Source organism: Macaca fascicularis, chromosome X (assembly GCF_037993035.2).
Source record: "Macaca fascicularis isolate 582-1 chromosome X, T2T-MFA8v1.1".
Lineage (NCBI taxonomy): Eukaryota > Metazoa > Chordata > Mammalia > Primates > Cercopithecidae > Macaca > Macaca fascicularis.
Window position 1 is genome coordinate 155,599,135 of NC_088395.1, and position 27,231 is coordinate 155,626,365.

The window sequence follows — 27,231 nt, forward strand, 5'->3', positions numbered from 1 at the left end:
AGTTTTTAAAAAGAATAGAGGCTAGTGGGGCAATGATTGTACAATGATGTGAAGGCACTGAATGCCACCGAACTGGACACTTAAAAATGTTTAACATGGTAACTTTTATATGATATATATTTTAACACAGTTTTAAAAAGAACAGGAGCTGGGGACACTGTTCAAGCTCTGTTTGGTGGTATAATCCCCAGTGCCCCACAGGCACCACAGCTGCACATGGAGCCATGTGTTATCTTTCCTGGATGTTTCCACCAGCTGAGAATATGTCAGTTTTGAGGCAGATGTGTTTGTTGGAGGACTAGGGGTAGGGATCATCTGTATGTCTTCTCCCAGGCCTGTCCTGGGGCACGGGCCTTTTTGCAGAAATTGAGTACTTAGCTCTTCTGGCCCTCCCTGCACCCCACGGCATCCTTGGTGTTCCCCTGGGTCAGGGACTGAGGACCAAGTCATACATAGGCCCGTTTCTCAGCACTGCAGGTCATCATTCTGTCCTCTGTTCACTGCCTGTCTCCCTATTCTGACTCACAGCTGGACTCGCACCTTCCATGAAATCAAAGTTAGCTGCTGTTACTTTTTGCTTGGGAACATATCCTTCCTGCCTCTGCCAATCTCTTTGACATCTGGGTACTCAAGGAAAGCTTCCCCTGTAAGCTCTCTGAGGAGCCACAGGTTATTTCTGCAGAGTCCCTGAACTGCTCCTGTTCCACCCACTCTGTTCTCTGTTCCACCCACTCTTGTTCCACCTTATTTTGTCCCCAAACATGCTAACATGGGCAGTGTCTGGGCCTCCAGCTGTCAGTTTATATGTCCTATCCCTCGCTTTCCATCCCATAGCTCTGACCACCACTGCCTAGCTTGATTTTGGCAGTTTGTCCCTAAGACTAGCAGTCCCCAAGGAAGGTTCCAATACATGTGTCATCTCTTTCACCCCCAAACTAGAATCAATGACTGCCAAACATCAAAAGTACGAGGTAAAAATCCAATGGTCTTGTTTCTGGCCCACTGTGGGTATGCAACAGGAAATTCACGTGCACCTTCACTGCTCTTTTTCTCAGGGACGTTCTCCCGGCATGTTAGCAAGGTCCAGTTAAATTTCTCAGGGTGAGGGTCCCCTTGGAGAAGGGAGTGAGTTGGTGTGGATTTCTGTACTCAAGGTAGACCACTTCCAACAACCAGGAGCTCTGGGCATCCCACCCCTGATCTGGGCAAATCTGGCATGAAGTCTACACACTAAAAATAGCTTTCCCAGTACATCAAAGTGATGGTAGAGGCCTCCTGATCTGGCTTGCACACCACAGATGAAGTCATTGGTCACTTACCAGTGTCTGCCCACTTAGGTTCTAAAGTCCACTGTATCAATGACATCATGCTAACAACTGGATGAGCAAGACATGGCAGGGATTTTAGAGGCCTTTGAAAGACATAAGCACTTCAGAGAGTGGTAGCTTAAGCCTACAAAGATTCAGAGCCCTGCCATATCAACGAAGTATTTAAGGGGCTACTGATCAGGGGCATGCTAGGACCACCCCTCCAAAGTCAGAGGCAAATGACTGTATCTCACACCTCCTACCACTAAGAAGGAAGCATGATGCCATGTAGGCCTCTTTGGGTCTGGAAGCAGGGGACCAAGCAGTGGAATGACCTCACTTATTATTTCTCCTAGTGATCCACATGGGAATTTGTGCTTCCCGTCCCAATACAGTCACCACTAGCAAAATTCATCTATTTAAATTTAAATTAAGATAAAATTAGTTATTTTATCTGAATTTTAGATAATTAAAATTCAGTTCCTCAGATACACCAGGTACATTTCAAGTACTCAGTAGGCACATGCAGCCAGTGGCTACCTAATTGAACAGTGGATCCTGGCTACTCAAATGGGAATGCTTCCACCAGTACACACAGTAGGAGTCCCACTGAATTATGAGCCATGGCTGATAACTGAATTACAAGTCATGGGAACCTTGGGTTCATTCATCCTGCTATGGCTATGGAACTAAGCAGGTGTAAAGAAGAGTAGCCATTCTGCCAGGGGTATTGGCTCTGATCATGATGAGGAGGCAGGGTTGTTCTTACACACTGTGAACAGAGAAGGATATATTTGGCACCCAGGTGATCCATTTGAATGTCTCCTAATAATTCTTTGCCCAATTTTTATGGTAAATGGACACATGCAATTCCCACAGTCTGAGAAGGTCATGGGGACCACGGGTTCAGAACCAATCCTCAGGGATAAAGGTCTGTTACTCGACCAGGTAGGTCACTGAGAACAGCAGACATGGTGGCTGAGACTGAGAGCACTCTAGATTGGATAGACGAGGAAGACCATGAGCATCAGTTGTGGCTTCAAAGCCAGTTGCAGTCATGCGGGCCATACACCATCCCACTACCCTGCCTCATGTTCAACTCCCCAGGAAAAGGGCCAAGCCAAATCCTGGAGAAGTTATTCCCAAATGAGGGGAGCATCCTGTGTGAAGCAAGCCCATCTGAGGCCTGCAAGACATGGGCTGTGGTCGATGCTGTGGTCGTTCCACAGCCCAGCCTGATGGCAGAGATAATCATTCCCCTGCCTGACAAAGGTGTTGCGTGATGATGGCACATAACTCTCTCTCCAAATATCAGTCAAGGGGTCAATGAAGGGTGGAGAGTACCAACACCTGGACTCCAGCCTCTACTTGCAACATCTCAATAGAATCTTCCCAACCATAGAGCTCCCTGAGGGACTGACTCAATTCTACTTCCCTCACTCTCTTACAAGTGTTTGTTTTTGTTTTTGTTTTTGTTTTGAGATGGAGTTTTTCACTCATTTGCAATGGCACAATCCCAGCTCACTGCAACCTCCACCACCCGGATTCAAGCGATTCTCCTGCCTCAGCCTCCTGAATAGCTGGGATTACAGGCATGCACCACCACGCCCAGCTACTTTTGTATTTTTAGTAGCGATGGGGTTTCTCCGTGTTGATCAGGCTGGTCTCGATCTCCTGACCTCAAGTGATCCACCTGCCTTGGCCTCCCAAAGTGTTGGGATTACAGGCATGAGCCACTGCGCCTGGCCACAGGTGTTATTTTCTAGAACACGTCTTACCCTTTCAAGTTGCAGGGATGAACTAGTGAAGGCCCCAAACACTGACCAACTGGCATCCCACAGCCTCCTCTTCCAGAATGCCTTTGCGCAGGTGTGTCTGGGAACCTCTAGCTGTGGGTGTGTGCCTCCTCGGGCACTGAGGGTTGGGGGCGGGGAGCTTCAGCTATTGTCAGATGGCGCAGATTGTGCGGGACATCTTGTTAGGAGGAAGCAGTCTAGAAAATGGTAGTGGAGAAAATCTGGCTTTCCACTGATGGGAAAGCTTGACCTTCAAGGGTGGCCTTCTCCTTGGGTGGAAGGTCTGCCCTGGACCTAATGTGCTCACGGCAGCCCTGGGCAGCTTTCTCCCAGAACGGGGGCTTGCCTGCTGCTCAGAAGGAAGGGGTACTGCAGAAGGGCACCCACAGGTCTGCAGACTGGGCCTCAGGTAAGAGCTAGTCAGGGTGGCTCTGTTCCCTGAACCCCTCATGGCTCTGCCCCCAGCAACACTGGCAGGTCTGCGTGCCTGGGGAGGCCATTGCGTAGGAGGAGATAAGCATCTGCTGATTTCAGGGGCTGATTGCTTCCCTTTCTCTCTCCGGGAAGCTGTCTGTTGCCTAGGTGATGCCCAAATCCCAGTGTCTGGTTTGAGCTCTGCATGACTCAGCTACCAAGCTGTTTGCTAGGGGCCTCAGGAGGGAGGTTGCTTGGATACCTATGAGATGGAAGGCACATTTTGCTGTGAGGACATTTACCTCTGCTTCTGCTCCCTAACAGCAAGCAGTGTGCGCCCCGAGCCGCGTTTCTTTCCTCACTGGCAGGAGACCTGACACCACCCGCCTGTACGACTTCAACTCCTACTGGAGGGTGCACGCTGGAAACTTCTCCACCATCCCCCAGTACTTCAAGGAGAATGGCTATGTGACCATGTCGGTGGGAAAAGTCTTTCACCCTGGTACTGCTCCATGTTCAGAGTCTGGGTTCTCTTGGTTTGTGGTATCTGAATCCAGCAATCCCGTCCTGGGGATGGGGCTGTCTTTGCAGATCGCTCTTCTGGCTGGGCGAGTGCCTCACTATTCAGTGCTTCCTTTCTGAAAAACCAACTTGTCAACCCAGCTACATGTTCTCACCCAAAGTGGAAAAGGGTAGAAAGAGCTTTGCTACCTTTCAGAAACCACTGAGGGTGTGCCGTTGGGTCCTTCAGCTCCTTGGGTGGTAGGCAGGACACGGGTTGAGGAGGTGGCAATGTTGGGTGAAGTCCAGCTCGGGGCCCCACCCTCCTCCCTGCAGGGTACCTGTCAGTAAACCTAGGGGTGGGTTGAGGACACCTGAGGGCCTCCCATGTGGCCAGCATTGCTGTTGCTAACTTGTTGCTCAGTGATGGGGCAGTGGTTAGGCGGGGGCTGCTGCCCATTCTGTGAATTAGGTCAGAAAGATAAGTGTAATCTGGTTTCTGCACCTTGTCTCAGGAGCTCGCAGTTCTGGACATGGGAAAGTGCACTTCAACAGGTGTCTCAGGTGGTCTGGCCACCTCTCCTTGAGCTCATCATTCCCTTAGCCTCCCTGTGCTGCCAGGTCCTCATCTTGGGCCTCTGGGGCAGGAGCCAAAAACCTCTGGGCATGGGAACGTGGGATTTAACAGGCTGCCTGAGGGGCCTGTCAAGGTCATTGGGTTTTTGTTCCTCCTGATCTCAGGATGGATCCTTGGGGCCCACACAGGCATGCATTCTCCTTAGCCAGACTTCCCCGTATTTGCTCCTGGCTGCAGCAGCACAGGCTGAGGCCAGATGTTCCAGATGTTCAATGTGATCTTGCAGTCAGGCAGTCCACAGTTATTTCTATAGCATGTGCCATGTGGCAGACCCTGTGCTAGGCCTGGGGGCCACCTCTGCCTGGTGCAGGGCAGCTCACAAAAGCTGGCAGAGGCCAAAGGCTGCGTGCCAGTATTCAGAATGCCACAGAGCGCCTGACTGCTGTACCTTCAGGGCCTCCACGGGCACCCCAGTCAGAGTTTCAGGGGTGGATTCCTGAGGTCCCACTGCCGGGGTCCCTCACTTTGCCATCCTGCAGGCTTCTCCATCCTCAACCTTTTAGATTCCCGCCACACTGAATCTAAAAGGGACAACGTGATCTCCAAGCTGGTGGCCTACGAGCCTGCCGATAACCGACCCATTCATCAGCCCTCGTGGGTCAAGGCTGCCTCGTCCTCCCCAAGAGAGTGGAGAGGTTGAGCAGTGGGGCTACCCCTCGGCCCACGGGGCTGACCGACTGGGGCAGGAGTCAGGGGGAACTCCCTCTCTTTCTGCGCCCCACCGAGCTATCTGAAAGTCCCCACCATGCTCCCCAGTACTCACAGCCAGAGGGAGGAAGGGCTCACCAGAATCACTGGGCAACTCTGATGGGCATCAAGTCTGCTTTGATTATAGATGAGTGGGTAAGAGGCTCCTCTCAACTTGGGGTCTTCTTAGGAGAGCAGTGTCAGCGCAGAACAGGTTTCAGCCCTGTTCTGGAGACCACAGACGCTGGAAGGCTGGGACACCATTTGCAGCCCCAGCGTCATCTGTTAGACAGAGCCAGCAAGGTCTCACGCTGTGTGGTGTATTTCAACACTTTCTCAAATTTACCCATGGCAGCTTTTGGTGTGTTTGGTTATTTTTATAACACTACTCACTATACAATTTCTGTCATGCCCATTTTTTGTATCAAAAAGGGTGCTGTAACTTAAAAAGGCTGGGTATTTCCAACTTGGAATATTCAAACCATCTTTTGCAAGGGACGTTTTAAATAGGCATGAAGGGTTGTGTTGTTTTTAATCGGGGTTAAGGATCTGGAATCAAAGGTTTTAGTTTACTCCATCTATGGTGTATCTTAAAATCTGAGCCAGATGTCCTTGCCTTTTTTGAATTTGATGATTGTGCTGCAGTTCCACAGCTCAGTTTTAGGTGGCACACACCCAAAACTGAAAACCTGAGCTTGGAGGAAATGAGTCAAAAGATAGGTAGGTACAGGACAGGGCAGTGGTGACACTACAGCTTTCAGGGTTCCCACTCTGTCAAGGAGGAGCGTGTCTTAGCAGGGGAGGCATTTCAACGTCTTCTCAAATCCACCTGTGGCAGTTTTTGGTGTCTTTGGTTATTTTTATAACCCTAAATACTTATATACAATTTATATACATGTACAAAATGGACATGTACATTATATATTTTGATACAAAATATGCACAAGTACATATTTTGTATCAAAAAAGAGGTTCTCAGAAGAATTCCACTTCCACAAAACTAGAGTAGATATACTTTTCCCTATTCTTCCAACTAAGTGACCTAAAACCCCTTGATAATATACACAAAACAAACATAAGACTCTGAAAGGTGGAGTGAAGGCAGATCAGATAGGGACCTTGTGACCTGAGGAACAATGGAGTTAATTAGTTCTCTGGTGTGTGTCTCTCTTTCTTTCTTTCCCTCTCCTCTTCTTTCCCATTCCTCCCTTCCCCTCTCTTTTTGTTTCTTTCCCTCTCTTTCCCCTTCCCTCCCTTCCTCCCTCTCTCTCTCCCTCTCTCTCTCCTCTCTCTTTCCCTATCCTCTCCTTTCCCCTTCCTCCCTCCCTCTCTCTCCACTCTCTTTCTTTCCCTCTCCTCTCCTTTCCCCTTCCTCCCTTCCTCCCTTTCTCTCTCTCTCTCTCTCTCTCTCTCTCTTTTTCTTTGCCCATATACACCAGACATGGAGCTGAAGGAGCTAGGATCCAGAAATGTCAACAAACACAGAGGAAAGAAGAAAGAAGGAATGAAGGAAAAGAGGGAGGAAAGGTGGACAGTAAGGGAGGGAGGAAAGAAGAACCAAAGCCAGAGGACCAAGAAAGTTGTAACTTACCAAGATAGAAAACTTTTAGACAGTAAGCTGCTTTACTCTAGTTAAATACCACAGAAATATAGTTTGATCCCCACTTCCACACATGCCAGCAAAGGTCAACTAGGGGGCTCAGTGTAACATGCTTGCTAAGCTGTAACATCCCTCCCGTCTACCTTGGTGCTGTTGGAGGTGGCCAATCAGGGAGCTGGCATTTTCATCCCTGCCAGGCAATAGCAAGTCCCCATCCCCTAAGGTGTCTGTGCAGGTGATACTGAATACAGTGCTGAAAAATATCAAGCCCTCCCAGCCACAAAGGTATCAGTGCAGCCCCAGATCAGATCCAAAAAGTCCACTCCTGCCCAGCAGAAACAAGGAGTACCCCCACCCATTTCAGGAATCAATGGAGGCCATGTGGGGAAGGTAGACTACTGCACTCACCAGGCAGTAATGCGGCATGATCCTTCCCTTTCTTCTGCTGGAGTGATGTCAGAGGATGCCAGCTAAAACAAAGTTTAAATAGCACTTTAAACCTAGTAACATAATATGAAAATCTCTAGATTTCAATCAAAAGTCACACATCATACCCAGAACCAGGATGATCTCAAATGGAATGACAGGATACAATCAAGAGATGTCAACACTGATGACAAAGATGTTAGAATTATCTGTAAAAAAAAATTGAAAACCACCATTATATAAATGCTTCATTAAGCAATTAAGAACGCATCTGAAACAAACTAAAAATAGAAAGTCTCAGCCAAAAAATAAATAGAAGACATAATGAGGAATCAAATGGAAATTTTAGAACTGAAAAATACCATAACTGAAATTTTAAAAACTCTATAAAGGAATCACTGGCAGAATAGAAAGAATAGAGGAAAGAACCAGTGAACTTGAAGACAGAACAGAAATTTCCCATTCCGAAAAACGAATAGAAAATACATGGGAAAACAAGATGGACAGAGCTTTAGGTACCTGTGGGACTACGAACAATGATCTCACATCTGTGTCATAAGGGTCCCAGAGGAAATGAGAAAAAGTGTGGGGATGAAAAATCAAAGAAGTAACGGCTGAAAATTTCCCAAATTTGACAAAAGACATAACCCTGCAGACTTCAGAAGCTGAACAAATCCCAAAGAGAATAAATCCAAAGAAATTCTACACTAAAACACTTGAGTTAAACTTCTGAGAACTCTTAAATAAAAACAAAAAAAACTTAACTGGGCATGACAGCTCATATCTGTAGTCCTAGCTACCTGCGAGGTTGAGGCAGGAGGATTGCTTGAGCCCAAAAGTTCAAGGTTACAGTGAGCTATGATTGCAATGCTGCTCTGCAGCCTGGACAATGAAGTAAAACCCTGTCTTTAAAATAATAATAATAATAATAATTTAAAAAAAAAAAAAGAAAAGAAAAACTTGGAAGCAATGTGAGAAAAATGATACCTTACCAAACCAAGGATACCAAAAGGAAGTGGCACAACTTTTTTCAAGGGCTTAAAGAAAATAGCTTTCACCTGGGTGTGGTGGCTCACACCTGTAATCTCAGCACTTCAGGAGGCCAAGGTGGGCAGATCACCTGAGGTCAGAAGTTCAAGACCAGCCTGCCCAAAATGGCGAAACCCTGTCTCTACTAAAAATACAAAAATTAGCCATGCGTAATGGCATGCATGCACCTTGCATGATGGCATCCCAGCTACTTGGAAGGCTGAGGCAGGATAATTGCTTGAACCCAGGAGGCGAAGGTTGCAGTGAGCAGAGATTGCCCCACTGCACTACAGCCTGGGCCACACAGCGAGAGACTGTCTCAAAAAAAAAAAAAAAAAAAAAAAAAAAAAAAAAAAGCTTTCACTCAGAATCTTACATCCTGTGAAAGCGTCCCTCCAAAATGATATTCCATGGCCACATAGGTTTGAAAACCATGTTCTAGATTAACTGATTCATTTTCTAGATAGCACAACTGAGATTCTTCAAAAAACATATGGGATTTTTGCAAGAGCACATCACAGTCCCTCGAACACTGTTGGAAATCTCTGAAATTTGCAAAGCTGAGAAAAAAAATAAAAGAAAAGTTTCCTCAGCGTTGCTGGAATAATCTCCAACCTGTAAATGTAGAAGCAAATCTTGAGAACCTGAGTCCCAGAAAGAGAGAACACAAGGTGCAAGTGTATGTCCCAGCAACAGCCCTGTGACATGAGTGGCATTTGTACCTCCTGGTTTGTAAGAGAAGGAGACACAGAGACACGAGTAACCAACAAGGTCACACAGGAACACAAAGAGCTAACATTCAAACCTAGGTTTGCTAGACACCAAAGCTCAGGCTCTGGGCCTCATTGTTACATACCTCATGGCCACATTCTCAGCCCTTCTGTGCGCCTCTATACATTGCTCCAGCATATGAACTACAAGGACCCAGAGGATGCAAACAATGGGCTCCTAAGTCAATGCCTGGGCTGACCCGTACAGGCCATTTGTAAAGAAAATGTGAATGGTGTTGCCATGTTTTCATGGTAACAAGCATTAAGAATTTGGGTTTGTTCTAACATCCACTGTTCTATATCTGAAATCTGATGTAAAATGCCTTGGGAAAGTTAGAAAGATGAAGAAGGCAGAAATGGTTAGAGGAGGGAAAGGATAGAGGAAATAGAATACAATGTATGGACATATTCGTCTTAGCACCTCATACTTAAACTCACATCCCCCAAGAACTACACAGAACTTTGTGCTATGGAAGCCACTCACTGATCATGACTCTCATCACAGCCCACCTTTAATTAAAAGTGAAGCTGCATGAGTCAGCCAACAGAGGGCAAAATGAGGAATCAAGGAACATGTGACTAAGGTCAAACATTATCTAGTGTCATTTCATAAATGAAGTGGGCCTCTTTCCTAAAGCTTTCTCCAAGTATCATTTGCAAATGTTCCAGTTGGGTGCTGCAACATGCTGAGGCCACCCTATCTCATCGTCTTGTCTTCATCATCCACCCTCCTCTTTCAAAGGCAGTATGATCAGACACAGTGGATGGGGGGCCTACCCTACCAAATCCCACCTGGCGTGGATGCTGCAGCTTAGGGCATCCAAGCGCCCGCCAGGGCAAGCCCGCACTGTACCTTCTTTCTCTGGGTTGTGAGTGGCAGGCCACTCTGCTCAGGCCTGCCAAGTGAGGGTGGTACATTGGGCAAATCAACTTTCTGGTAGAAGCACAGGAACATCTGGCCCCAACACCCTTTTCTCCCTCTGCCCACCCCACAGTAATCCTCAGAACCTAGAGACTTAATGACATCTCTCCAAACTTCATTCTAAAGTCAGGAACAAGAATTGGAAACCTCATCACAAGTCAGAAGATTGAGACACGCTTAAGGTTACTACCCATGTGTTCAGATTAGCAAGGACAGGAGCACACTGTAGGTACCAATGGCTTATCCATGGAAGGCTGCTCCTGAGCTGCACTGGGCTGCATATTTGTGTGACCGTTGTCTACAAACACTCCTATCCCATCAGAAGTACACAAAGGTTTGTCAGATGACTTACTGGCCACATCAGTGAATCAGTGAATTCTCCTCAGGAAGAGAACCAGTTTGCCTTTTAAAAATGCTGACAGTGAAACCCAAGTGAGGACACTCACCTGCTGCACCCAGCGTGCAACCCATACTCCTTCAGTGGGCCTTTAGGAGTTGGACCCAATCTAGTTTCCCAGCCTCTTCTCCCACGACTTCACTCTACGAATGGGTCTGCTCCAGCCACCAACCTTCTCTGGGCTCCTTGAAGGTACCTAACCCCTTCAGGCTGTCCTTCCCCCATTTCCCACCTAACAAAACCCTTTCGACCTTCAAGGCCCAGCTCAAACACCTGCTCCTCTACGAAGCCTCCCCCAGCCCCTTGCCCAGAGTGAGCAGTTCCTTCCTCTTCACATTCACCTAACTTCTCTTGCCTGTAAGATGCCCCCTTACAAGTAACAAAGACATGAGTGTGCACCTACCTTCAAGGAGCCTCTTCCAGGAGGGGGCCTGGCTTCGATCTGCTTTTTGACATGATACTTTGCACTGAGATCTGCCCTCTCCTGCCAGGCTGTGCTCACACCAATACCAAGAGATCACGAGACACCCTGCCAGCAAATGCCCTGGAAGCACATCCCCTTCATGCCCCTGGCAGTTGTCTAATGCACACACAAGATGAAAGCAGCTCTCGGGTGGCCTGTTGCAGGGCACAGCACAGTTCTGCCTATGCCAAGGCAGATGCTGGGCCCTTCCCTATTGTGCTCAGCACATACCCGTTCTCCAGGGCACCTTTCCTGGGCATTAATTCATCCAGGCAGTTAATATGGATTGCACAGCCTGCTGTGTGCCAGGTACCATGTGGACCCCACCACCCATGCCCAATGCAGGCCCCTCTACTGGGCAACCCTTGCTCCACACCTCCCTGCTGGGCTGCTCAAGACTGTCAGGTCGGGCTCAACCTGCTCTCCAGCCCTGCTTCCTTCCTGTCCCTTTCCTGAGGGTTAGTTAGCCCCAGTAAACCTTTGGTCCTGCCAACTCCCTCTCACAGTCTGCTTCCTGGAGGACCCAATCTGAGACAGTGGGTTCCAGAGTGGTCCGAGAAAACAGGTGGTAAGATGGGGTCTTGGTACAGGATTGCCCTGCATCTCCCCAACTGGCAACGAGGTTCCCATCTTCGGGGGTAGGTGGCACGCAGGTGGCTCTAGGCACAAGACGGCAGGCTAGCTGCTAGACCTTCGATGTTAGAACTTTTGCTGGGATGGCCGCGGCTTGTGAAGAGGAAGTTCCTGGAAGGCGAGGAGATCCAGGCAGGGCAGATGCCTGGAAATGAAAACTCAGGGAACGGTATGTTTCCTGAAGGACCCACCGGGATTAATGAGAGGCCAAGGGCAATTAACAAACATCTAAAAATTAAGCAGAAACACTGGAGTCTTCCTGGTGGTTTACAAAGTAGCCCCCGATCCAAGCAATGGGCAAGCAGCAAAGTCTGAAGAACAAACCCAGGACTTGCTAAGGTGGCTGAACTCCAAAGACAGTTGAACGCTCAGCCAAGGCAGGTCTGTCATGCCAATGACACAAGTCCTGCTGGGAAAACCTGCATCCCTGATACATGGAACACGCACATCTAAGAGAAGGTCTCTGAATATCTGGTCTCCCTAGATGCCCTTGAAACTTCTGAGCTTGCAGCATCAGCCCACCCCTCCCATGAAGCACTGCAGGCACCCTATCCCGAAGGAGAAATAAATAACACAAGCATTTTCCCCACGGGTGTCCTCCCTCCCAGGAGCGGCCCTCACCTTATCACTGGCTGCCGGGTAGGGTGATCAACAATCCCAGTTTGCCGAGGGACTTGCGGTGCTAAAAGCCAGCGAGTCCCAGGGAAGCAGGAGGAATTGGTGAGCTGACTGCCACACCCGTGACCAGAGTGAAGGTGCAGCACAGAGCTGCGCAGGCAGGGTGTGCTGGGTCTGGGAAGGGGGAAAGCCATGACACCCCTGAGGAGCTGCAGGATCAGCATGCACCTGCAGCGGCCGGGGGGTCCCTGTGGGATGGGACCCGGATGCAGCTCAACCAGTGGGGGCCGGAAACGAAAACTACACAAGGGACTTGGAGACACTCTGCTGCTCAACACAACTGAATGCCCTGGTAGGGAGCCGAAGGGATGGGGCAAACCTGTGGATGGCATGGGATGGGCATCAGTGATGGTCCAGGCCTGAGTGACGGTGAAAGGCCCGAATTGTCATGGCAGATGGTGAAGGAAGGGATTCAAAGGCTAAGCAAAGTGAGTTTGCTGGAACTGGACAGAAGAGGTGAGGCCAGAAGACACCCTGGAGGATCATGTTTCAGGAGAGGGCCCAGAGGACACATGCGTCAGCAAGGGCATCAGGAATGTGCTGGAGAGAGGGCGCCAGCATCCCTCAGAGATCCAGCGCGGGAATCCTCTGCAGGCCAGGGTTGACCACAGCGGAGTGTCTTACAGAACGGGGCACACCGAGAACTGGAGCCTGATAAGGGCGCTGCAGCCTCCTCCTCCTCCTCATTTCCTTTTCCCCCCCTCCTCCCCTCTTCCTCCCCTCCTAATACTCTCTTCCTCCTCTCCATCTCCTGTCCTTCTTTCTTCCTCATTTCCTCTTCTTACTCTCCTCCTCCTCCCCCTCCTGCTCTCCTTCTCCTCCGCTCCTCCTCATCCTCTCCTCTCTCCTCTTCTCTCTTCTTCCTCCTACTTTTCTCCTCATTTCCTTCTCTCTTCCTCTCCTCCTTCTCCTCTTCTCTCTTCCACCTCCTCCAACTCTGTTCCTCCTCCTCTCCTCTCCACTCCTCCCCCACCTCCTCCTCCTTTTCCTCTGCTCCTCTTATTCTATTCCTCCTCTTCGTCCTTTCCTCCTCCTCCTCTCCTCCTGGTCCTCCTTTCTTCTGCCTCCTCCTCTCTGCTTTCTCCTCTTCTCCGCCTCCTCCTTTCTTCCTCCATCTCTCCTCTTCCTCCAAATCTCCTCCTCTTCCTCTCCTCCTCCTCCTCTGCTCCTCCTCTCCTCTTCCTCCTACACCTCTCCTCTTTTCCTCCCTCCTCCTATTTCTCTCCTTCTCCCTTCCTCTCCGTCCTCCCCCCATCCTCCTCTCCTTCTCCTCTTTTCTCACTCCTCCTCTTCTCCTCCTCCTTTTCTCCTTTTCCTGTTCTTCTTCCTCCTCCTCCCCACTCATCCCTCTCCTCTCCTTTTTCCCTCCTCTTTCTCATCTCCTCCTCTCCTCTGCCTCCTCTCCTCCACATCTGCCTATCCTTTTCCTTTTCCTTCGGTCCTTCTCTCTTCCTACTCCTCCCACTCCCCCCTCCTCCTCCTTACTTGCTCTTCTTGTCCTCTTCCTCTTCTTCCTCCTTTGCTGCTCCTCCTCCTGTCTCCTCCTCTCCTTTTTCTTCTCTTTTCTGTGTCCTCCTCTCCTCCTTCACCTCCTCCCCTTCTCCTCCTTCCACCCACTCCCTCTCTTTCCCCTCCCCCTCCTCTTTTCTTCCCTTCTGCTCCCCTCCAGCTCCTATTCCTCCACTTTACCTGTCTCCTCCTGCTACACCACACGTTCACGCAACCCTGTGTGAGTCCAGGGCAGAAAAGGAAAGCTAAAAGGCGGACAAATGAGTGCAAGAGAGCAAAGAAGGGAGCCCTCTCTAATCTAATGGGCAGGGCACTGGACGCATGCAAGCACCTCCTCTTTGGGGGAGGGGCCACAGCCTCCAGAAGGAGGGGCAGTGGGACACTCCATGAGCTCTGGGGTTACTTACAGTTTGGAGTGCTTAGGTGAATACTGAGTCCAAAACAGCCCTGCAAACAGACGGAAGAATAAACCCCTGAGCAGATGTGGTCTCTGAAATACAAAAAACCAACATGGGGTTTGAGGCAGAATTCAGAAAGAGCTCCTATAACTCCATACCAACAAGGCAAGTGACTCAATAGAAAAATGAGCAAAATCCATTTCCTAGACGAGGAAGGCAGGCCAAACAAGAAGCATCTGAAGGGAAATCATGAATTAGGGTCAAAGCGGTCCCAGAACACTAGGCTGGATCAAACGTGAACCCTCTCCAGAGGAGGGCAACTTCCTCCTGGGCCTCAGAGTCAAAGAAGCACAGTGAGGGGAGGTGGCTGCACTCTGGAAAGTCTCAGTGGGGAGGCAAGGGAAGAGGAAGGGGGTGACAGGCTCAGAAAATAGGAGGAGTCGCACAGAAATCACGCTGAGCAAAAACAATGCTTCCCTAGGGGAGCATGTGGGCGGAAGAGAGGGACTCTTCTCCTCCTCTTGTCCTCTCCTCTTCCTCCTAAACCTCTCAACCAGGGATGCTGAGCACAGAGAGGGAAAGTGACGGCAAATTCCCAGGGGACAGCTCTAGCCAGGGAGGCTAGCCTGCCATGGAGGGAGAGGTGAGGGAGAGGCGAGGGAGAGGTAAGGGGGAGGCAGGGGAGGGGAGAGGGAGGGAAGGGGAGGGAAGAGGGAGGGGAGGGAAGGGGAGGGGAGGGGAGGGGAGGGGAAGGGAAGGGAAGGGAAGGGAAGGGAAGGGAAGGGAAGGGAAGGGAAGGGAAGGGAAGGGAGGGGAAGGGAGGGGAGGCAAGGCTCAGAAGGCCACTGGGATGGACAGGGAGCTCTGCAGGGGGCTCCCCAGGGATTAGGATGGAAGGAAGACCTGAGTGGGGCTGTGGTTTCAGGAAGGAGGCAGTATCCTGGCGGAGACGGGCAGCGGGTACGGTCAGCTGCAAAGCAGGATCTTTGGAATAGACAAGGGCTTCCTAAAAGAGATACAACGTGTAGCACAATGGGCATGCAAGCAAAGCCTGAAGAAGCAAGCAGACTTTGAGGAGACACACCCCCAGCCCCAGGAGTTGGGGTCAGTTGAGTGTGTGCTAGTGGGGTGCAGCCAAGCAGAGCGGTTTCATGGGAGCACAGCAAAGAACCCGAGAAGGCCCCACACGCCCGCAGCTGGCTATTGCCTGGGGCTCCAGAGCACCCACGGAGGGCCCCACAGGGGAAGGCAGGAGCAGGACGGGCCTGGGGAGGTGAAGGCCGACCTGACCTGCTAAGAGACAAGCAGAGAGGGAGGGGAAAGTCTTGTTCCTGCCAGGACATTGTTAATGGGAGGAATGAGGAGGCAGCAGGTGAAGAGAGTATGGCGTGGAGGGCAGAAATCAGAGCGTTTTCGGGTCTGGTGCTGACCTGCTATTGGGAATGAAAATGAAGACTCAGGTGCATTCTGGTCCCTTTCTCAGGGATAGCTGAACACCACCCGCATCCCTACCTGGCCTGGTGATGCCATTCTTCCTAGGCCCACTCACCGCTGCAGCTGCTTTACTTGGACTTCCTCTCCTCATCCGACCACAGATGAGACCTCTGTGGGAGGTCTCAGGGAGAGTGTGCACCCACGTGCGCATTGCACCCCACTGCCCAGCACACCCAGGAGTGAGAGTGAGGGGCAGCTGGGAGAGTTGGAAAAGGGAGCTCTTATGTAGCCACCATGGGCTTCCCCGCTAGCAGCCACACGGTGACTATCCAGCTCATTATGCAAGTTCTAGTCCTTCATACAAGACGCTACAGGCGGAGCAACAGCCACCCACCATCCCGGGGATCCTCACTCATGATTTGAAACCACTCCCAGCAGGTTCTGGGGTGTTTGGCAGAAGCTGGCAACCATTCTTGGGGGGAAGGAACCCAGGAGGGGATGCTAGCATGCATAGGAATTGCAACTGGTGATCTGAAGGTCCCCTGCAGCCCTACGGCCTACATCCCATAAAGAGGGACCCTCTCCTCCTCACCTCATCTTCAGTATTCCTGCTTCCTCGAGCTTCTCCAGGGAGAAGTAGGTGCATCTCACTAGAAAAAACAAGAAAGCAGCCCTTTGCTGATTAAACACTTACTAAGCAGATACTGTGCCCTGGGCACCCAGTTTCAGAAATGAGTAAAACACCAGCGGTTCCTTCAAGGAACTCAAGAGACCCTGCAGCAGCCAGACTCTTACAGAGCAATTACCACCTGGAGTTGCAAGAGCCTAATGTGGGGTGGGAATGGGGGATGTACAAAATGCTATCAGAGCTGGAGACAAAAGTCCGTAATACTTGGGGTGGGGCTGTGAAGGTGACATTAAAGTTGTGTCTTGAAGGAGGTCAGGAGTGCACCAGGACAAGGCCATGGGAACTAACGGTGCAAAGCAAGGAGACCTGGAACAGCAGGCTGGTGGGGACCAGTGACTAAACAGCACAGCGTGAACCCAAAGAGCGTTCGGCTTAAGGGTGGGGAGAGCTGAGCCGACTCCCTGAACTGTTAGGACTTAAACCTGAGAAGGCCCGGCCGCGTTTTCACTAGAGGATTGTTGGGGACAGATCTGTGACTTAGAAACTGAGCCAGTGGAATGTGGAGGACAGACCTGAGGGAGGAAAGACAGAGGCTTCCAGGTTGGTCAGGAGGCTCATGGAACAGTGCAGGCTCCAGACCACGAGCCCTGAGTTCTGGAAGTAGCAGCGGGGATGCAGGACGAGGAGCAGTTTTGTCTCATCGGGCACTCCAGAGGCAGGGACTCAAAACTTGCTTATGAAGTCAATGCGGGAGACTAGATAAGGGGAGGGACAGAGGAGTAAAGCACGGCAGCACTACAGAACCTGAGCCCCTGACTGAGATGGAGAAGAGAGTTTGAAAAGCAAGTTTGCCAGGGAAGTTGGGCTGTGTGTCCGGCGACTTAGAGGAGGCAAGACATTAGGAGTGTGGACGTTTCTCATCACCTGCAAAAGAGGCGTTAAAAAGACGGTCCCTCTGGACCCCAGCCCCGCCCTGCTTCTCCCAGCCCCGCCCTGCTTCTCGCGCAGCTGCTTTCAAAGCCCCGCCTCCAGCCCCTCCCAGCGGTTTCTTTCTCCCCCGCCCTCCTACTCTCAGCGGACTCCTGCCTCCCCCTGCTGGTTCTCGGGAGTCCGCGAGCTCCTTCTGCAGCCTCTCCTTGCTCAGCTCTCCCACGGCCCTGCCCGCAGTGGTTTCTCTCAGCTCCGCCCGGCCCTGCCCCAACCCCCACCTTATCCTAGCCCCGCCCTTAACACCGCCCCCAATCGTTTCTCTCAGTCCCGCCCTGCCCCTCCCCCAGCTCCACCCTCCTCCTCTCAACCCCGCCTCCACCCACTCCCCAGCGGTTTCTCCCAGCTCCTCCCTGCTGGTATAGCAGCTCTGGACCCAAAACTCCTGCCTGGTGGCCTCGTCCCGCCCTTCCCCTTACTCTTTCTCCCTCCGTTTCCTTTTCCTCCTTCCGGTTCTTCGCCCAGGTTGCCAGTCTCGAGCTCCCCTGGCCTTTGCCTGGCTGGCTGGCCCGCATGAGGGCCTGGTAAAGGGAATAGCGTCTCCTAGCAGCCAGGGCGTGCGTACGTGCGTGATGTCGTCAGTGCGTGTCTTCGAGAATGCGAGATTCATAATGACTTGGCTGTCTATATGCATGGCTGACTACGTGCCTCCTGCGTGTTGTGCGTACATGCGTGATTACGTGCCCACGTGCGTTCTTCATGAAAGGGATGACGGGAGCTGCATTAAAGCGGTAGAGTTCTGGACCGCTAGCGCTTGTCACTGGCCACCGGTTTCCCGGAGTTAGCGGCAGCGACCTTGCAACCTCGACACTAGCCAGGCGCTCCCTCTTCTCACCGCGGCCCACGTCTCCTCGTTTGGGAGCCCATTGTCCTGGCTCCGGTGGCCTCGCTGGGTCTCGGGGAGGCGGAGTACTGTTCTTCCCTGTGGCGAAAAGCCGGAGTCGGCCCTGGGCACCCACGACTCGCAGGGTCCGTGGTTCCGGAGGCCGTGAGACCTGCCGGGGCTGACAGGTGCCAGGGCCCATGATGCAGGAGCCTATGTGCGCAGCCTTCTTGCGGACGGTACCTGAGGGCTAGGGCTTCCCTGGATGTGGGGCTGGGAACCCGTGCGGGGCGCGACCAAGGCTCCTTTTCCTGCCCCCTGCTCTTGCCAGGGTCTTGGCTCCGCTCCTTCTAAGCGCGTGTACCCGCGACGTCCGTCTGCGAGTAGAAAGCCGGTGTGCTGCTCCACACACAGCGGCCCCACCTCAGCCTGGTCTTCCCTGCCTCCCATTGGCCCCTCTGCTGTGAGCTCGCCTGGACCCGAGGCCCGGCGGTGCACAGCTCTGTGGCCTGTGGCGCCGTGCTCAGCGTGACTTACCCAGAATTAAGCTGAGGACAATGGGATTTAGAGCCCCAAACCCTCGCCCCTCGACAATGGGACGGGAAGTGTCATTTTTCTCCCTTCGAATGGAGCGTGCTCAGCTGCAGGAATGCTGTTCAACGTGGTGAAATGATTTTCTGCCCTGCGGGCTGGTGCACCGTGTGTCCTTGACCCAGACAGGTGCTGAGGATCCCACTGCTGTGATTAGCCGAACCAAACTGTGAGGTGCACATGTGTGTTACTGATAAGACCGGCCCTCCCAGCTCTTCTTGGTTTCCAATGCCTGCTAAGTAGATGACCTTCTTCGGGCCATGAACCAGCTTTGCTGTCTTGCACTTAATGACCTTTCCTCTTTATCTTCCTTGTTGTGCAGGTAGGGTGCAAAGCAGGTACTCTCTGCAGCACCGGGTAGGAGGGGAGTCAATCCCCTTCTTGCCTTTTCAGTTACATCAGTTCCTACTAGGGATTCCACACACACACAGTTCGCGTTTGTTGTGATTTTGTGGTGATGATGAGAAAAGGGTTGGCTAAAAAACTGAGCGGCGGAAAAGAGGCAAACATTCACTGTAGCCATGTATCCCGATGGAAGTGGCCTGGCCCTGTGGGAGACATTCAGTCTCCGTCAGAAGTAATCCAGAACCAAGGAACCTGGTGATGTTTGGTCACCCATCAGGAGAATAATGAGGCTCAGGGGCCGCAAGTGTGTGAGGAAATGGCACCATGGATGGGTTGGTGGAGGGTACACAGGTGAGTGTTTGTGGAAAGTCATTTGCTGGCAGAGATCAGCATCTTAGATGGGCATGCCAGGCGGCCGAGGCATTCCCTTCAGCATGTCTTCACACAGCAAGTGTTAGAGGTAATGTCATTTCTAGTGGCAAAAGTGGGGAGCAGCTTGTAACTCTCTGTCAGTGGAGGAGTGGTCAGGCAAATTATGAGACGGCCAACAATGGGGTATCACACAGGCAGTGAAAAACAAGGTAGATGAAGATCGTCAGGTGGAAAGAATGGACTTGATGTGCTGTCAAATGGAAAACTCATGCCCTATCCTGTGGAGATGTGTTGGGAACAGCAGTTTGCCAAGATGGTTGAAGCAAAGGACCATAAAGGGGCTGGCTTAAACAACAGACAATCATTGTTCTAGAGGATGGAAGTCTGAAATCAAAGTGTTGGCCAGGTTTGTTTGTTCTGTGGGCTGTGAAAGACAATCTGGTCTGTCCCTATTTCTTAGCTGCAGGCGGCTAGCCGGCAATCTTTGGCACTCATTGGCTTGTAGAAGCATCTCCCTTATCTCTGCCTTCATCTTCTCATGGTGTTCTCCCTGTGTGCATGACTGTCTCTGAAATCCCCCTTTTCATAAGGACGCCATCCACATTGGATATGGGTCCACCCTAATGGCTTCAGTCTCACTTGATTGCCTCTGTAATGACTCTGTCTTTATATATAAGGCCACATTTTGAGGTGCTGGGGTTTAGGACTTCAACATATGCGTTTTAAGAGGACACAATGCAACCCATCAGAACTGACAAAGGACCTGAGGTAGAAACAAGCTTGGCATGTTCCCTCAGGGGATGGAAGGCCCCTGTGGCTGCAGGGTGGTGAATAAAGGGGAGAGGAGAGGACATGGCTGGGGTGGGAAGACAGATCAGGAGGGACCTTGAGTGCCCTGAGAGGAAGTGTGAATTCTGTTCTAGTTGGGGCAGGGAGCCCTTGAAAGCTTTCAGTAGAGGAGTGACATAATCTCATTGTCCCTGTACCAAGATCATTTTGATGGCAGTGTGGTCACAAGAGTGCAGAGGACAAGGGCTGAGACGGGAGTGGGGGTGCTATCAGGAGACTTCTTCAGAAGGCAGGGGGTTTTAGGGGATTGGATTGGAATTGTGGCCATAGAGATTATGGAAAGAGATCAGATTCAGTGTCGGTTTTGGACACAGTGCCACGGGATGTGGGCCGCAGAGAGGGAGGGCAGAGAGCAGCTAGGTCTGGGGCAGGAACACTGCGTAGCTGGTGATGCCACTCACAGTGGAAGGGAGGTGGACTTGGTGGTGGTGGTTGGGGTCCTGAGTATGTACAGGCCTGTCCACCTAAGGCTGAGTCTGAAGGGGCGTGGCCCTGCACCACGGGATTCAGAGCAGGCTGGTGAGCAATGTGGGGGTCCCGGAAGGAGGGAAGGAGTGTGCTCAGCCCTGCTGGGGCTGCCGAGCATGGAATAAGATGAAGACAGGACTGGCATGAGGCCGGCCATGGGTGCTTGTGGGGATAGGTCAGTCAGTGGAGTGGGTGGGGGGGTGGGGAATAAAGAGAGAAAGCTATCCTGCCTGTGCCTTTTTCTAGCTGTCTCCGCCCTACTCCAGACCGCCCCAAAGACTCTGTGGGATGAACCTGAGTCAGCCGAATCCCAGCCCCTTCCCTTGGGCCTGCCGTGGCGCGGTACATCAGTGACAGACGGAAGCAGCGGACCATCAGGGTCAGTGGGATTTAGGCCACCTGAGAGACACAGGGGTATGGTCAGGCCACTGCCCGTGAGCTTGGAGGGCTGGCATGTGATGCGCTTCTGTGCTTCTGCAGGCCACAGGAGGCCCGGGGCACTTGCGAAGATGGAGTCAAGACTGTGGAGACTTGTTGGCATCCCCTGCTGAGCAGCCAGCGGAACCGTACCATCGCCGTCCACATTGCTCACAGGGACTGGGATGACGATGCCTGGCAGGAGCTGCTGGTGGAGAGGCTGGGGATGACTCCTGCTGAGATTCAGGCTTTGCTCAGGAAAGGGGAGAAGTTTGGTCGAGGAGTGATAGCGGGTAAGTGACGATGTGCCAAATGTGCAGACAACGCCTAGAGTTGCCACCCAAGATCTTGCTTGGGAGTTTGGGGACTTTTGTTGTCGTCTGAACTGATTGGCATGTATACCACAGTTTCCTTTGGCAGCACACCTTCAAAGAGACGGCAAGGGCCCTGGGCTGGGGGTTGGCAGGCCTAGTTTCTGTGAGCTCTGGTAAATCATTTCTCCACTCTGAGCCTCAGTTCCTGTTTCTGATCTCAGTGAGAAACCAGATCAGGTCCATGTACACGTGGTGCTTGTGGTGTTTGGCTGTGTGTGTATGTGTGTGTGTGCATACATGTGTGAGTGCACATGTGTGGCAGAGACCATGAAAAGCAGCCCAGCCCGCCGAATGGGTCAGGTGGCCTCTAGAGTTGGGCTGCCTGCCTGACTTCACAAGCCTGGCCCAGCCCCACCACTCACGGCACCCTGGGCAAGTCCCCTAACCTCTAGGTGACTGAGGCCTGACAATAGCATCTGTCCCCTGGTGACCTGCTCAGGCATCACCTGTAGCTTCCCAGGCAGTGGCTGGTGCCCTTCCAATCTGCAACCGCTGCCCTCAGAAGTCTGGCTTGGACCTGCCTCTTACTTGTGTGGCTTCATCGAGGACAAGGCCCTCTCCTCTGCCTTTCTGGAGCCCTCCCCCGCCTCTCCCAGCATTTCCTGAATCGGGTTTGGCTCGTTATCAAAGCAGTGGAAGAAGGACTTGACTCCCTTCTTGTCATTTTGCTGATGCCACCTTACTCTCTGATTGTGACTTTGAGTAACCGTGTTGTCACATGGGCAGGCCTTGGGCTATGGAAGTGAAAGGCATTCATATGTATCTCTCTTTGTGTACAGGACTCATTGACATTGGGGAAACTTTGCAATGCCCCGAAGACTTAACTCCCAATGAGGTTGTGGAACTAGAGAATCAAGCTGTACTGACCAACCTGAAGCAGAAGTACCTGACTGTGATTTCAAACCCCAGGTGGTTACTGGAGCCCATACCTAGGAAAGGAGGCAAAGATGTATTCCAGGTAGACATCCCAGAGCACCTGATCCCTTCGGGGCATGAAGTGTGACAAGTGTGGGCTCCTGAGAGGAATGTTCCAGAGAAACCAGCTAAATCATGACACCTTCAATTCACCATCATGACGCAGACCTATATACATTAGGTTAAATCTGAATTTCCACTGCTTTGGAGAGTCCCACCCACTAAGCACTGTGCATGTAAACAGGTTTCTTTTCTCAGATGAAGGAAGTAGGGGGAGGGGCTTTCCTGGTGTGATGCCTTCTTAGACACACAGGCAATGTCTCAAGTACTTTGACCTTTGGGTAGAAGGAAAAGCTGCCAGTAAATGTCTCGGCACTGTTGCTAATTTTGGTCCTGCTAGTTTCTGGATTGTGTAAATAAATGTGTTGTAGATGACTGGTTAGTGTTTGAGACTTCGTTCTATGTTTTCCCCTGATTTGTTCTGGTCAAAACTCATCAAATGTATAACTAGCATCCAGGAGACATTGCAGAAAGTCTGAGACCTGGCACTGAATGTTTGCCTGGTAGTGAGCAGCCGTTAATCAACCAACTCATCCAGGATGAAGAGGACATCAGGCTTAGAGCAGCTGTCTGTCCTTTCAGGTTACTCTCTTTTTTTTTTTTTTTTTTTAATTTATTTATTATTATTATACTTTAAGTTGTAGGGTACATGTGCATAACGTGCAGGTTTGTTACATATGTATACTTGTGCCATGTTGGTGTCTTCAAAGAGAATAAAATACCTAGGAATCCAACTTACAAGGGATGTAAAGGACCTCTTCAAGGAGAACTACAAACCACTGCTCAGTGAAATAAAAGAGGACACAAACAAATGGAAGAACATACCATGCTCATGGATAGGAAGAATCAATATCGTGAAAATGGCCATACTGCCCAAGGTAATTTATAGATTCAATGCCATCCCCATCAAGCTACCAATGAGTTTCTTCACAGAATTGGAAAAAACTGCTTTAAAGTTCATATGGAACCAAAAAAGAGCCCGCATCTCCAAGGCAATCCTAAGTCAAAAGAACAAAGCTGGAGGCATCACACTACCTGACTTCATACTATACTACAAGGCTACAGTAACCAAAACAGCATGGTACTGGTACCAAAACAGAGATATAGACCAATGGAACAGAACAGAGTCCTCAGAAATAATACCACACATCTACAGCCATCTGATCTTTGACAAACCTGAGAGAAACAAGAAATGGGGAAAGGATTCCCTATTTAATAAATGGTGCTGGGAAAATTGGCTAGCCATAAGTAGAAAGCTGAAACTGGATCCTTTCCTTACTCCTTATACGAAAATTAATTCAAGATGGATTAGAGACTTAAATGTTAGACCTAATACCATAAAAATCCTAGAGGAAAACCTAGGTAGTACCATTCAGGACATAGGCATGGGCAAAGACTTCATGTCTAAAACACCAAAAGCAACAGCAGCAAAAGCCAAAATTGACAAATGGGATCTCATTAAACTAAAGAGCTTCTGCACAGCAAAAGAAACTACCATCAGAGTGAACAGGCAACCTACAGAATGGGAGAAAATTTTTGCAATCTACTCATCTGACAAAGGGCTAATATCCAGAACCTACAAAGAACTCAAACAAATTGACAAGAAAAAAACAAACAACCCCATCAAAAAGTGGGCAAAGGATATGAACAGACATTTCTCAAAAGAAGACATTCATACAGCCAACAGACACATGAAAAAATGCTCATCATCACTGGCCATCAGAGGTTACTCTCACTCTGTTGTGAAAGTGTCTGTCGGTTTCTGAAGCATGTGTGTCACCTGCATCACATAGCTACTTCCTATCCTAGCAATACATCCAAAATACAGCTCTGGTAGAGTGAGGTTAACTTGGAAATGTGATCAGTAGTGTTGTTTTATTTTGTAGTAATTTTTTTTTTTTTTTTTTTTTTTTTTTTGGTGATTTAGCAAAGTTTCTAGTTGTTATCTTTGAGGATGATGGGCATTTCCCCCCAGGTATTGACTGCAGTGGCTCTTCTCTTCTGAGCCAGGATGTCATGGTGGTCGTACATCCCATGGCAGATGGGGTGGCCTAACTTTCAAGTGGACCTCTTTGGAGGCCCCTGGATGCTAGGCTAGGGGTGCTGAGCTGCTGATCAGACACTTCCTGGCAACACTGGGAGGGACCCATGAGGAAACAATCTCCTGTTTGAAGATACAGGAAGATACTGCCAGAATCAGGCGTGAGTCTGTTCTTTCTCCTGACTAGCAGGCCAATCTCAGGGGACCAGGTCTTCCTGGGCTTGGTCTCGACACTTCTAGCAATATCCTTTGCTGAGTGTGCAAAAATGCTGCTTCTCCAAATAAACGAGGACAATGGGGACCAAAGCCTGTCTTGGACAGGATTTCCAGCCTCCCCTGGCTTGTGCCAATGAGATGTGTATAATATAGAAGGTTAAAAAGAACACAGACAACAGGTCTCATTTAAATTGTTTATTATTTATTTCCATGGAATTTTGTTTTTCTTTATTAAGACCAAAAATGTGTTTCTCATTTGCAAATGGCAACTTTTATCGGTCATTAGTGGCCTGTGAGTTCACGGACTTGCATTGTTTCTGAACTGTTCACAGAGTTTACACTTATAATCTGAGGAGCCTTCCTGCTCCTCGTCATTGTCAGAGGGTTCATTTGGAGACATGACTGAGAGGGTGGCCAACAGAATGGAGTAACAGATATTGTACAAAGACAATACACTACCATTATCTGAGTAAACCGGGCTACTAGGCACTTGCCCTATGCCTTCCATCCAGGCAGTAGCCGAAGATGCAAATGTGACATTCCCAGAGGTGCCCTCCCAACTTGGGCCATTTGGTTCCTGAGGGGGCCTATTTCCCAGGGGATGCCCAGTGATACTGTTCTTGGACCACATGCCAGAGAACATGAAGGACTGAGTGCCACTGGGTCCCTGAACACTGGGGGCTCCCCGCTGACACATTTTGATGGCTTCTTTCTTGGCATTGATGTGATAGATACGTAGGGAGCGTCTTGTAGCTACCAGCTTCTTTCTCTTTGGAGTTGGGACACAGGTTGCTTGCTGAGCCGTGTTTCTGAGGTCATCTTTTCTCTGGATATTCTCCAGGAGCCTGGGCTTGTCTCTCTGAAAATTGGAGTTGTGGTAGATCTGAAACAAATTGAAACATGTTAGTTGTTCCGGAATAAATTATTCCTTTCCCACCTCTCAAAATTACGATTTCGTTCTGCAATGGAGAAAAGAATGCTTTAAGTGGCAGCAAGTGTGGTTATGCCCTACCTCATGACCTGACTGGAGATAAACAATTCATAGGTCAAGGCAGTAATATATAAATAGCATGGATTTTGACATTAAACTGCAACCCCCTTAGAGGTAATATGTAGGTCCGCGTAATATGATGCTTATATTATCTCTAAGGGGATTGTAGTTTAATATCAAAATCCATACTTTTTAAGTTCTGTACTTTTCATCTTTCAATGAACAATATTTTACATTTTAAAATGCTATCTTTGACACTTAAGCTCTTACAGTGTATTATTTATATTGGTGTCCTATGAAGATATGTTTGAGAAGGAGAGAAAAGGGATCACAGAAATTACAGAAATGCTTTCTACTTTACCATCATTTTCTTGTTTCCTGGAGAGTTGCTTGGGCGTGTTTTGCAGAATCCATAGAGGTTCAGTTGGCGAATGAAACTCTTCAAGCTGTCTGTTTCGAAGATCCTCTCTGCACCTCTCCGTTGAAGAACTTCCCTCTGGAAGAGATCCTTCTCGATGATCACGGCGTCTCCATCATCGTTCCAGCTCACAGACTTGAATGTTTCTTCCTCCACGATCATCCAAAGCTTTCTTGGGAAGGAGAGCCTAAAAAGGTTCTGGTTGTCTTCCGTGTTGACCACGCATTGGTTTCGGTCTTCTGGTGGTGAGTTAACTTGGGAGCCTGGATCTTGGCTCACGGCGTGGTCCTCGTGTCTGTCCAAAACCTCGCTGGAATCTGGATTTGGATCAGGTGAAGAACTAAATGGGTCCCCGCTTGTTGGCTCTCCACCAACAGACGGGGCCAGCTTGTCTTCATATTCCTGTTCGGTGTTCTGACTCGCCATGGAGCTACACCAGAATCAGGAGCATTTTGTACCCAAGACCCTTATCACTGTCCTAGCAAGTCCAAAATGCCTTCAGTCAGAGTACGCATGCCCAATAAATACTGTCCACAAAATTCTAGAGTCTCGGTATCAGGGCAACCAGTGACTTAACTCACCATCTGCTGTATTTGTCACACGATGTCACAAAGGTGGCTCTCAGCCAATCTGGAGAGGGGACGCTGGCCAGGTGTTGGGGGAGTAGACAGGTGGCATTGCCTTCAGCTTCTCCCTTTTCTAAAAGTATAAACAGGCGTGGTTCAAGTTCCCAGAAAAGTCTCCCATCTTCTGAAAGTCACATTGTGTCATAGGGCCGGGCCCCAGATAAGCTGAGAAACCATGGGTTTATGGCCACTACCAACCATGAAGACAGGGGAGGCCATTTGCTGGCCTCTGGTTTACTCAAGAGCCAGCCCTCGTTAGCCCTAGCTTGGGTTTCACCAAGACTGCCTGAGTCAGATGGACTCCTCACAGGTGACTTCCTTCTAGGAGATGGTGGTCCCTAGTAGGCTGTTTGACCTGATCTGTGTGGTAGCACCCCTCTTTTCCAGTCTCCCCCATCTCCTTCCTGCTTTGGTCTCTTCCAAGTACTCCTAATGATTGGTTGGATCTGCTCTAGTGGGCCCAGATAAAGTGTTCCTTATTCCATTTGGTCGAGTTGTCCCCAGAGGTG

At 50.2% G+C, this 27,231-nt stretch overlaps 3 protein-coding genes across 27 annotated transcripts; 1 reads left to right on the forward strand and 2 right to left on the reverse strand.

Annotated features, from left to right (window-relative positions):
- Positions 1–5,488: 5,488 nt before the first annotated feature.
- Positions 5,489–17,880, reverse strand: LOC102124190 (uncharacterized). 21 transcript variants are annotated; one of them, XR_012429772.1, is made up of 8 exons: positions 17,636–17,880; positions 16,194–16,251; positions 14,177–14,259; positions 12,204–12,374; positions 11,428–11,727; positions 10,890–11,066; positions 7,497–7,577; positions 7,351–7,412 (listed from the first exon to the last, which is right to left on the reverse strand). XR_012429772.1 is itself a non-coding variant. In XM_015443965.4 (5 exons), exons 1-5 carry the CDS (start codon positions 17,848–17,850, stop codon positions 11,649–11,651), a joined length of 606 nt encoding a protein of 201 aa, XP_015299451.3. In that variant the 5' UTR covers positions 17,851–17,880; the 3' UTR covers positions 10,153–11,648. The 21 variants fall into 21 exon arrangements, 5 of the variants coding, with proteins under 5 accessions (XP_015299451.3, XP_073884972.1, XP_073884971.1 ...); XR_012429779.1 differs by adding an exon at positions 16,802–16,984 and having other exon boundaries at positions 10,890–11,727; positions 17,636–17,817; XR_012429780.1 differs by adding an exon at positions 16,802–17,153 and having other exon boundaries at positions 10,890–11,727; positions 17,636–17,817.
- Positions 17,881–17,946: 66 nt separating this feature from the next.
- Positions 17,947–22,805, forward strand: EOLA1 (endothelium and lymphocyte associated ASCH domain 1). Of its 5 annotated transcripts, none has more exons than XM_065537798.2 (4): positions 17,947–19,326; positions 20,911–21,043; positions 21,145–21,374; positions 22,235–22,805. In XM_065537798.2, the coding sequence occupies exons 1-4, from the start codon at positions 19,260–19,262 to the stop codon at positions 22,456–22,458; spliced, it is 654 nt and encodes a 217-aa protein (XP_065393870.1). In that variant the 5' UTR covers positions 17,947–19,259; the 3' UTR covers positions 22,459–22,805. The 5 variants fall into 5 exon arrangements, with proteins under 5 accessions (XP_065393870.1, XP_065393871.1, XP_045239533.2 ...); XM_065537799.1 differs by having other exon boundaries at positions 17,947–18,952; XM_045383598.2 differs by having other exon boundaries at positions 17,947–18,278; positions 20,931–21,043.
- A 2,098-nt stretch (positions 22,806–24,903) lies between these two features.
- On the reverse strand, positions 24,904–26,642 carry LOC107126466 (heat shock transcription factor, X-linked member 3). Its single transcript, XM_015443967.4, has 2 exons — positions 26,040–26,642; positions 24,904–25,570 (listed from the first exon to the last, which is right to left on the reverse strand). Exons 1-2 carry the CDS (start codon positions 26,520–26,522, stop codon positions 24,986–24,988), a joined length of 1,068 nt encoding a protein of 355 aa, XP_015299453.1. The 5' UTR covers positions 26,523–26,642; the 3' UTR covers positions 24,904–24,985.
- Between the last annotated feature and the right edge of the window lie 589 nt (positions 26,643–27,231).

Bases quoted from the DNA above. Each gene is read 5' to 3' on its own strand.
- LOC102124190 (XM_015443965.4), bottom strand. From the start codon at position 17,850: ATGCATATAGACAGCCAAGTCATTATGAATCTCGCATTCTCGAAGACA. The intron at 16,252-17,635 runs GTAAGGGGAAGG...TGTTTTTTCTAG, and splicing joins AGGAAACGGAGGGAGAAAGA to TGAGATGCACCTACTTCTCC. The intron at 14,260-16,193 runs GTGAGGAGGAGA...TTTGTATTTCAG, and splicing joins GCAGGAATACTGAAGATGAG to AGACCACATCTGCTCAGGGG.
- EOLA1 (XM_065537798.2), top strand. From the start codon at position 19,260: ATGAGGCTCAGGGGCCGCAAGTGTGTGAGGAAATGGCACCATGGATGG. The intron at 19,327-20,910 runs GTGAGTGTTTGT...GCCTTTTTCTAG, and splicing joins GGTTGGTGGAGGGTACACAG to CTGTCTCCGCCCTACTCCAG. The intron at 21,375-22,234 runs GTAAGTGACGAT...CTTTGTGTACAG, and splicing joins TGGTCGAGGAGTGATAGCGG to GACTCATTGACATTGGGGAA.
- LOC107126466 (XM_015443967.4), bottom strand. From the start codon at position 26,522: ATGGCGAGTCAGAACACCGAACAGGAATATGAAGACAAGCTGGCCCCG. The intron at 25,571-26,039 runs GTAAAGTAGAAA...AATTTGTTTCAG, and splicing joins CAGGAAACAAGAAAATGATG to ATCTACCACAACTCCAATTT.